Raw genomic sequence first — 10,982 nt, forward strand, 5'->3', positions numbered from 1 at the left:
CAGGGATACACAAAACTAAGCTATTCATGACTCACTGGTGGTTGTCAAGGTGTCTGTCCTGACCTTGCTTCAAATCAATACATGGAAGACTGTAACAGTCATTGGTTTATCTCAATAAAGATGCTTCTGCAGGACTCAGACCTTGCTAGTGCCAACATCAGCCAATATCCAAAAAGTAAAATCCACTGTACTGACTATTTCCAGCCTAGTTACTCCAGGATCCTAAAATATCTTCTCTGGAGATACTCCCAATGCATTCAATCTGCCTCTTCCCCAGAGGCTATTAATAATAGGCAATGTCTGTTTCAAGGCACTTAAGAGTTTGCTCTTTGGGACTAACCCTGTACAATGAGAATGTTTCATTTAATAAACTCATAGTTTTATATTAATAGCTGTATATTTTTCAGAAAATAATATCCTTAGAGATTTCATTTTTTCCCTTTGTTCCGAGATGGAATATTTTACCCTGTCATCACTTGTATTTGCTGGAAGATATGAGCAATAAGGACAGTAGAAAAGAACAGCATTTTACTCTGATAAGGACAGTAGAATAAAACAGCATAGCCTTGGAGAAATAGACAAAGTGGGGTAATTAGGCAAACAGAAGCCATATAAAACACAAGCAGGATGCCAGCTCAGTTCTGCAAGGCTGACAAAGAAGAGATTATGCAAAACAAGAAAACATGCTTAGTCAAAAGTAGGGGTCAAGGAACAGGCACCTAAAAATGACATGGGACATTGAAAATGCCCAAAGAAGACCCTAAAGAGCCATACAAGGACTTCTGATAAGGGGTGCAATTACGTAAATGAAATCATAGATATACATCAAGTAAGGGGGGGATAGCTAATGAATGTGGGATTGGTGTGTATGATAAACACTATTCACTCAGTGAAGGATCCTCCAAGTGACCACTGCTGCAGTAAAGAATGACTGTGTTCAAATATTCACAACTGAGTTAGAAAGTTACTATGTGGCCAATTTTGGTATCAATACTCATCTCAAATCTGTCTTTGATAAATTCTACCAAGAACTGCTTTTTCCCAGACATAAACCTCATTAAGCATCTTTGAAAAATGCCAAGTAAAACTGATTTATATAGAACCCTAACTTTTTATTTGCAGGTACAAATCAATGGAGGTAGATGGTACAGTAGCAATGATATGGTATCTGCATTAAGCAGAGTCTTTCAGAGCAGAAACTCTGCTGCAACCTATTTCTGACCACAAGTAAGACTCTCCCAAACAAAAGGACAGTTACAGATAACCTCTTTCTCCTCAGAGACCTTCCAAATGCACTGCCTGTCTTATAGCTTTCATTGGGGGGAACATTTTAAGCTACTAAGTGTTTTCATTACTTTAGCTTAAGTAACAACGCTTAAAGATTCTGTCTCATGATGCTGTTCTTCCCACTTCACTTTAATGGCCATGCTTCTATACTTGTGTACTGCAAGTTTAACAACTACAGTTCTTATAGAAAAAACAGTTTCTATGGAAAAAACAGAAAATAAAGCTTAGCTTTAAAGTTGTTTTCACTGTGCTCAGTGTCAGTGTAAACAGCTATGTGCTTTCTTACCTTTTCTTCTAAATCCCTCTGAAATCCATTCAAATTGATACCTAAATTTAGGAGAATAGAAAACTATTTCAGTTTTACTTTCCATTTCTGAATGTTCTTATAATCTCTTTAAAAAATGGCATAATTTCCTAATTAAGGCTTAAGTTTCAAACCTTAAAAATTACTATAGTCATGTTCCCCTAAGGAGAACTGACAATAAAATCTCTGCTTAGGCTCTGTTAGTCACCAAATAATATGCCAGAGCTATTTTGTCACATTTCTTCCTGTAGTTTAGAGTCCTGTGTTTCCAAAGACTGTCAGCAGATGGAATTGCCACCCATTTGACATGACAAGACCAAGCCTCTGCCCTCTCTAATTACAGTGCAGTTAGACAATACTGCTAAAACAATCCAGTAACTTACTGGCTCTGGATAGCAATGATCCCAAACCCCCTGATCTCATCACCTTGTTTCAACATTCAACTCCCTGGCAATTTCCTAATCAAAAATAAAGTGAATGTTTTTCTGTTGGATTACCAAAAATAAACTCTAGTGGGAGACAGCAAAACAGATGGGTTAGTCCTGCACTTTTGGGAATACTGAGGAATGAACTACAACTTAAGAAGTAGCACATGCCATGCAGACCTGAGGAACAGTAGCATTTTTGTTTCTCTTTTCTTACAGATGCCTCTGATTCTTGGATATATTAGAAAGCAGCAAGTAGGAACCCTCCATGACCTTTTTACCTTACACATCTATAAGGTATTTAAGCACCATGTGGCCTGTAACCCTTTTCAGAAAATTCCACAGCAATTAAATAATTTTAAACTGGCTATATACTACTGGCTTGAAAAAACAGTTATTTCTTCAAACAATCCTAACACAATACTTACAAAAACAGAACTTGCAGTCCATGACTACAAAAACTGAACAACTGTTGTAAAAAACATCTATAGTCAGATTCTGTATAAACTTACATGGATACACATCTTCAGCTTATCAAATTATTTTCTCAAATGATTTTGACACAGCTGGATCAACTCCTAGTTTTCTACAAATACAACGTACCTACAGAATTATTTTGCTGTTCTTCTGCTGCACAGTTTAATGAAAAACAAGTCTTAGAAATATTTTCAGTAGGTGATGAATGGTTTATCCAACCCCTAGGATTAAATAATAATACAATAAAAAATATTAAAGAATTGTAATCTGCCCATCGTAGGAACATTTTTACAATACTTTGAGTTGGCTGCTATCTGTGGAAACAGCTGCAGTTATTTAGAGGTGTACTTTTCTTTACAAGGACATGCAATAAATAAAACTTCTGGATTTCCTATGTGGAACTAGCTAAGTGAAAAAAAATGGCCTTTTCTATTCTTTATTAGTTCTATCTATATTTCTGTTGTAATCTATTTTCTACTGAAAACTTTCCAAAGTTTTCAGGAACAAAACCCTAATATTATTTATTACAAGTTTTTATTTGTCTAATGGCTTTTCCCAAGTTCTGTTTTTCTTGTTGGTAGTGTTCTTAATACATTTAAGGTAGTATCATCAACAAAAATAAATCCAAGTACAGCTTGATTCATATTGGACACTGAACTACTGCCAACATAAATACAGTTCCTTCACTAAGCAAACAAGAAAACTATTTCTCAATAGAACACTGGGAATAAAATAACATACAAATGGAAGTATAACAGGATTATTTAATTACATTATGTATGATTGGAATCCTATGTGATATACTATACTCACTTCAGTACGGACTGAGACTGGTCAGATATGTCTGTCTCTTGAAGTACCTGAAAGAAGAAACTTAACAAGTAAGTACTTAATTGTTTATTTTCTCAGTTTTATTGCAGGCTTATCATCTTCCTTCTGTAATTCAGTTGGGAAATGGAATTCTTAGATCCAATTATTATATACATTACTACTAAGATACAAAAGCTTAAACACTTTTTATGTGTACTATTTGACAAAAATGTTGAAAAATAAAACAAGACTATAGAATAAAACATTCACTCACAAGGATAACAAACTGTTGCAAGAAAGATATGATTGCTTCAAACTTAAGATGTTTTATACATCAAAGGACCAAACCACAAGGTATTTTAATTTTAACTCACAGTTTCAGTCTTTTTTTTGATAACTTTTTTTCATAAAATAAGATAGGGTGCTATTCCAAAGACTGATGTTTAGTATTCTGCTCTCAATATCCCTACAAATACCATATTTAAGGAACTTTCAAGACTTGCACATAGCCAGTTCTGAGTGGCAGGTCTGCCACAAGCCAACACAGGAAAGAGAAGGTGGCTAAGGAGAGCACTGATGTCACAGCAAGAGCCAAATTCCAACTCCTTATTACAAAAACCCTGGATCTGTTTTTTGTACCTTTGCCAATAATGCAGAGAACTGCCTCAGTATGGAAAAAGGAGTCTTTATACATAGTCTAAGGCAAACTAGGATTGGATCTCTCACCAATGATCTAAGTATTACTAGTGGACTGTACACACACTGGCTGCAATTTTAAACAAATCACTGACTTACAGTGGACAACATTGCAGCACTTACAGCTCTAGAGGACTCTAAGAACACCTTGGTGTGGACACTAAGTGACAGCTTCTCTGGTTTACACAAGGTACTAGCCACACAGTAATAACAAACACCTTAACAATTTCTTCAAGAGTAGGACATAGAAATTTCCCAGTAGCCAGGACTGCTAAGAGGTTCCCTGGAACAGAACAGATTCTTTAGGTTGTGCAACAATTATTGACTGATGTTATTCCAAAACATGGCAATTAGATAGTTCGCAGAAAGTTATTTATTTTGCCTAAACAGACCCTTCAGGCAAGTCAGCCTGAATATTTATAGAGAACATTATCCAGAGATCAAGGTCAGAAGAATAACAGAGCAACTACTAAACCTCTCTAACTGGCTAGCATTGCTCAGAGAGGTACTTTAAAACATCAGCAAACTACCACTGCAACTCTGATAAAGATGCTATTTTGTCTGCTAAAAAATTAGGTTCTAAGTGAAATCAGTGTATTGGTCATTGGTTGAGAGATCTTCTCAAACCACATGCATTACACAAACTGTATTTCTGGCCACTGACTGAAGTACTGAGAACGGCCTTTCATCCTGCCCTCATTTTTGGTGAAGAAATTCCTGCAAAATCTCAGTAATTTTTCTCACTTTAACACTTATTTATACAGTCAACTATAGGAGGGGACTCTGGAGGATATCTAAAAAAAGACCAATGCTTAAAAGCTGTTAGGTGTTACCTAATAACTTATGGTGCACTTCACCAAACAATGTAAGAAAAAAAAAATATAAAAAAGGGGAAAGCACAAACTTACAATCATTACACCTGTCTGAGCAAGCTATAGAATACCATGTTAACAGATAATGAAAATTACTTGAAAAGAACCTGGATCCCACAAAATCTATCTATATATATATATACTGCATCTCTGGTAGATGAAAATTCTTAATTATAATTTTTTACATGATGGAATCAAAGACAGGACTGCATATGCTAAGTCTCCCATAACCCATCTGAAGTACAAAGAAAGCTAAGACTCTCTGGAACAGATGTTACTTTTTCCTAAAAACATGTGCAGCCATTTACTCTGCACAAACCTCATATCACGTCACAGGCTGTGATCATATGTGCTGTGTTCATATGTAATTTCTGAGGACAAACTAGAAGGAAAGCTTCTACGATAGCACATTCCATGTTGGTTCTTGAAGTGGTTGAAGAGCCACATTGGTGCAATGCACACATGTAGGTATCAAAGACAACAGGCCAAGACCACTCCTTACAGTATTCAGTAAAAACTTACAATTTAAAATGTCCCCAAGCTGTGCATGACCAAGTTGCCAGTGTCTTGCTATACAGGTTTCACCAAAACAAAAAATACTAAGAATTAGCCAAACTATTTGGTGAAAAGTACTAGGTTTCTTTGCTTTTCTGACTTTTTCTTTAGTGGACTGGGCATTTGTCCTCAGCTTTGGGAATGGCTAATCTGGTGAGAACCAGGGAGCCAAAGGGTAAGGTTAAGAAGCAGCTAGTCAGATCATCTCCCAGAGGGGAAAGGGAAAGAGCAAATGTGCACTTCTCTCATTCCTCTCATCTTTAGGAAATCATTTTATGAACTTCAGTCATGACAACTCTCAGACAAGCAAGGAGCAAAATAAAGTTACGGAGAACAATTTTTGAAATAACAGCATCTTTTGGATTTTGTTCACTGTTTCTCACATTGTCAGTTGAGACAAATTTATTTGCAATTCTAGAATGAGCTGTAAAACATTCACTTCAGTAGAAAGCATGTCTCTTTTCAATGCACCTTTTGTCATCTAGGAAGCAGTCTAGCTCTTTTTAGAAAAAACTCTCTTTTACCAGCATAAGGATACACAGACTGTAGGCTTTGGACTGGTGAATCCAGGCTAAAGACAGTTCAACAGTCACAGTTAAAAGCAGAGAACCTGTTTATCTCTGTTTCATGACCCTGCCATATGCAGGTGGAAAGCTAATTGCTCAGCTGAATAGAAGTTTATGGACTAGCTACCAACCATGGTAAATACATTAAAAAGTAGCCAATTAGGGAATGCAATTAGCCAATTAGGGAATGCAGAATTATTCATACAGTAATATAATTACCCCATCATCATACAAGCAGACATTTTACTCTGCATTTTGGATTATTAGCTCTTTCTTTTTGAAAGAAGCAATTGATCAATCATTGGATCACAGCTAATCTCATGAGTAAACCAGGATGTATTTTAGTACAGTCAACCCAAAGGATTACCCTTCAGCTTCTGAAAGGAACATATTAAAAAGTCTGTGCTCCACAATTTCTTCATCTTTTTCCTGGACATGTTGATTAAATTTAGAAGGGTATAATCTAATGAAAGACCAGCAAAGACACTTTGATACATTCCTGTAGACTGTGTGCTACATAGGTGACAAGAAGAAATTCAGTTCAGCTGTAAGCCACTAGACCTCCTCAAGGGGATGCCCAGTGGGTTTATCAATAAATAATCATTAGATATGCTTACGGAAAATATTACCATTGGTGGACTTACTGGGTTTATCTGTTCTGCCTTATCGTAATATTTGTGACCACCATATTTCTGTACAAAACTGATTTCTGGAGAAAAGGTTCCTAGAAAAAAGAAAACATCCAAAAAAATCCTCAGTAATTAAAATTTTGATGGTCTTAAGTGCTATGTAATATTCTATAATTCCATAACTTTTTATATAACTCAGTAACTGAGCTACATGCATCAAAATTTCTGATATGCAATGGATTTAACTGGCTATATAGTCTATCACACTAGATTTTGAATCTATATGAATGAAAGATAAATTAATAAAATGAACCAGCAGTGGCAATTTATTTCATTTAGTGTTCCAGCACCATCCCTGATTTTACATCAAAGATTAGGTTTTTCCTAATATTTTTTACACTAATAACTGCAATTTTGGTAACCTGCTTGATCCATAAGACTGAAATATACTTGTACTTCTAGATGGCACCATTTCTTTAATGACTATACAAATGAAGACCTTCTCTCAAAAAAAATTTAAAAAGAGAGAAATCCTTAAGTATGCCTGAAAACTAAGATGTTGTTACTGACACTAATAAAATACTAATCAAATTAATATTTATACTATGTATCTCATCACCAAATTACTACGATACAAGTATGCACAAAACTGTGAATGATGAAATTTTAATTCCAACTTCCTAAATATAATATGATGCAGGCAGAATACTAAAAATATCACAATCTATTACAGTTGCAGAGACAAAACTCCCCACTCAACTGTCAGACAAATGCCCATCCCATAAACTGAACACAGTTAAACAGACATGCCCCATGTACGTTGAACATTGCAAGGATTTAGTTCCAGTGAACAACCATAGGGAAGTTCAAAATGGGATGATACTTCTCACTTAAGATTATCAAGCGACTATAAAAGGTTAATTATTAGGAAATCACAGCTATTGGAGTTTCTGCAGATTTCAATGGGCTGAAGGTATGATTTGTGTTAACTCAGAGCAGGTTGATAAAAAACTATGGTGCACTCAGATCTTCAAACTGGAAAAAAGATAAACACAACTAAATCTGGAAGAACACCATGTGTCACTTAAAGTATTCCCAGTCTGAAATATCACTGAAATAAAACCTATAGTATGCAAGTCAAATGGAACATATAAAAATGTCAAGGAAGTACAGTGAAACTATTATGTAACTAAAACATGCTTGCTCATGCAGCCTGCCCTACAGGAGTCATTAGGGAATATTTTAATACCTTAAATGAGTGTGCATTCATTCATGCTGAAAGTATTTAATGATATACTAAACATAATGCACTGAAATAGCCGTACTCAATTTTTTGATGTTAAAGAGAAGGATAAACTAACAATATTACTGGGATATTAAAAATACCATAAGCAACTAGAGCTATGTACAAATGTTAAGGACATAGAATCCATTTATTTTATTCTGCACAAACACATGTACAGAAATACATACATGTAAATAAAACTGATATCCCTACATATAGCTCTAACACTTCCTAAAACAGGGCTTCTCAGTCACAGTGCACAGGAAGAACAGAGAGAACTCAAGAGCAAACCTGATCAAATATTAAAAATATGCTGAAGAATCTTTTAAAATATGAGCTATAATTAGGAATATAATCTAAGAGCACACAGTTTCTAAACAACTTCACGCAACACCCAAGTTTAAACATGGACTCAAGCAAAATCCAAAGCAACAGTTTAAGGAAACAAAAACAACACAGACCGAAAAAAATCTGTCCTACCTTTATTAATACTTATCTCAGTTGTTAAAGCAACGTCCTCGTTAAGAAAAGCCAACCTTTGCAAAATAAACAAAACAAAAGGTCGTTAAGGAGCTGTAAACATTACAGTCCTATAAACTCAAAGGGCACCTGAAAGCATCCATCCCAGCCTCTGCCGTGGGGACACTCCTGGGAGAACGCTGACAGAAACAGTAAAAAACCCCAGACTCAAGGGATGTATGGATTTTCTGCATAGAAAACCCTAACTAGGGAGACACCTCGCTGCTTTAAGTATTTCCAAGCACTACAGTGCGACAAAGCCATCATAAAGATCGGAGTGTGGTTTCAAGTCCTTGCTTTATCTTAAAGGATACAAGAGATGACAGCGAGGCAAAGTTGAAGGGAAATACAACTAGCACGAACTGTATTTAATAGTGTTTATTTTCTCCGAGTTGTTTCCTGGTACACTTCACTTCTGCTTACTAAAATGTTACTAGAATGGTGGGTGGGGGGGAGATAAGCTGGGAGGCACACAAGGTGTGTAAAAACAGAGCTAAAAAATGGTAGGTCCAGGAGCATACGAAACGGCTCTGAACAAAGTGGAGAAAACAAAAAACAGGAGGGGAGAGCGAGAGAGGAGACCTCAGCTGAGGGGGAGCGGCCCCCTCAGCCGCCGCCTCCCCACACAGGCAGGTGGGCAGGTGCCGCTCGCAGCCGCACCGCATTATTCCCACCTCCTCCTGTGGAACTCCTCTTCCTCCACATCGCTCTCCGTCACGGAGCCCTCCACGACAGTCTCGTCGCTGTCGGTGTCGCTGTGGCGGCCGCGCTCCGCCGGCGGCCCCTCGGGCGGCCGCGCGCCGCCCTCCGCGGCGGCCGCCATCTTGCGGCCGGGCCGCGCTGCCCCTCGGCGGCGCCGGGCGCGGTCAGATGGGGCTCGCTTCGAGCCTGTGCGCTTCAGGCGCTGGCTTCTCAAAACTCAGAACCGGGCACCGGCCAACAGACTTACGGGGTGGCAAGGGGGCTGCGAAACAGTGTCTTATCAGCGAAAAAGGCCGGACAGCCTCAAAGGGGGACCCTGAAGGATTACTTGGGCTTTGACTGACGTGTTAGAATCATAGAATGTTAAGGGGTTGGAGGGACCTTAGATTTCATCTAGGTTCAACCCCCTCTGCTAAGGGAAGGGACACTTCCCACCAGACCAGGTCGCTCAGGGCCTTGTCCAACCTGGCTTCAAGCACAGCTGGGGCTGGAGCATCCGCAGCCTCCCTAGGCAACCTGTTCCAATGTCTCACCACCTCAAAGGAGCTCTTTCTTCCTAATCTCCAACCTAAACTCCCCCTCCATCAATTTGTACTCGTTGCTTCTTGTCCTGTCACTACAGGTCCTGACAAAGCGTTCCTGTTGAGTTGTTGGCTACTGCTGTGCCTCTTGTCACCTGGCTGGAGCCACAGGTGCTGTTTGCATGCAATGGATCGGTGCCAATTCACAAGCGCCTAGGTCTCGCAGTGGTCGTCTGTCGATTACAGATCTTTTCCTCAGGCAGAGGTGTTCTGGCCCAGCTCTGCCTACGATCTGCTGGGCAGTGGGGCAGCGGTGGCCCCGAGGGCACGCAGCACAGGGCCAGGCTGCAGGCAGGCCACCGCAGAGCTGCTGGTACGAGAACTCCATGTCAGTGCACGTGGTGACATGTGCTTTCAGAAACTACAGACCCCAAACCACTCTAGTGACGCCTCTCCCAGTGACTTTGGTAAATTAGAATTGTTAGTATTTGCCAAATCACGTTTATGGAAAAAGTGGAAAGCAGGGCAGAAATACTAAAGGTCATCTTAAAAGATGTGTGAATTACATATAATTGTTGAAACTGTATGAATTGCTGTTTTGCTTTCTTTTAGTCATTTGCATATGCATTTACAGCAATTGCTGCACATATTAACAAAGAGTCCAGAAATCTCATTGCTAATACTTTACACTTTTCAGCTAATGAAAGTGAGATACTGAAAAAAACACTGAAGAAGCTATCGGAGGAGATGGATATGCAGCAGTAAATTACTAGGATTTAGAAACGAGAATGAAAAGTTTATTTACAGGTTAAAAGAGCTGGTACGATTTCATCACTCCCAACAACTGCTTTGGGTGGAGTTCTTCGGAAATCTTTTCATCAGCACTTCCTTTTTTGAGGTTCACATTAATGTTTCACGGCACAGTGTCGTGTGCAGGTACTAGACATATTTCTGAGGTGGCAGATGTAAAATGCAGTCTGGGGAAAGCCGGGACGTGGATCATCCCCTGCAAAAACGTTGCCGGTATTGCAGTTGAGCATGCTCAGCCCCAGGAACACTGAATGGCCCCTGCCACCCTGCAGTGCTGTTTTGCAGCCCGGTGACTCAGTACCCAAGAGAGCCACACCGTCGCTAGGGATGGAAGAGACCTCTGGAGACCATCTAAAGATCTCCTAGCAGAGATTACACGCGAACGCGTCCTGGAGGGTCTCTGAGGGGTTCCGAAGCATCACGAACCAAAAGCTGCACTTCCTCTGTGGCCGAAAGCCACAAACATATATTATAATTACTTTGCTTTTGCCTTCCCCCGGGAGTCAGGGGCAGCGCTGCTTCCC

General features: G+C 39.0%; 1 protein-coding gene across 2 annotated transcripts in view; it reads right to left on the reverse strand.

The window, feature by feature from the left end:
• Nucleotides 1-9,263, reverse strand: part of ANKRD31 (ankyrin repeat domain 31) — a 62,678-nt gene extending 53,415 nt beyond the window's left edge. For both annotated transcript variants that reach the window (XM_085566893.1, XM_085566892.1), the window contains exons 1-6: nucleotides 9,100-9,263; nucleotides 8,387-8,442; nucleotides 6,637-6,716; nucleotides 3,307-3,353; nucleotides 2,620-2,714; nucleotides 1,574-1,614 (exon numbers count right to left, since the gene is read on the reverse strand). In XM_085566893.1, coding sequence (XP_085423019.1) covers nucleotides 1,574-1,614; nucleotides 2,620-2,714; nucleotides 3,307-3,353; nucleotides 6,637-6,716; nucleotides 8,387-8,442; nucleotides 9,100-9,248 — 468 coding nt within the window. In that variant the 5' untranslated portion in view covers nucleotides 9,249-9,263. The remainder of the gene's footprint in view (nucleotides 1-1,573; nucleotides 1,615-2,619; nucleotides 2,715-3,306; nucleotides 3,354-6,636; nucleotides 6,717-8,386; nucleotides 8,443-9,099) is intronic.
• Nucleotides 9,264-10,982: the final 1,719 nt, after the last annotated feature.

This window comes from Lonchura striata, chromosome Z (genome assembly GCF_050655825.1).
Source record: "Lonchura striata isolate lonStrDom1 chromosome Z, ASM5065582v1, whole genome shotgun sequence".
In the NCBI taxonomy this organism is placed as follows: domain Eukaryota; kingdom Metazoa; phylum Chordata; class Aves; order Passeriformes; family Estrildidae; genus Lonchura; species Lonchura striata.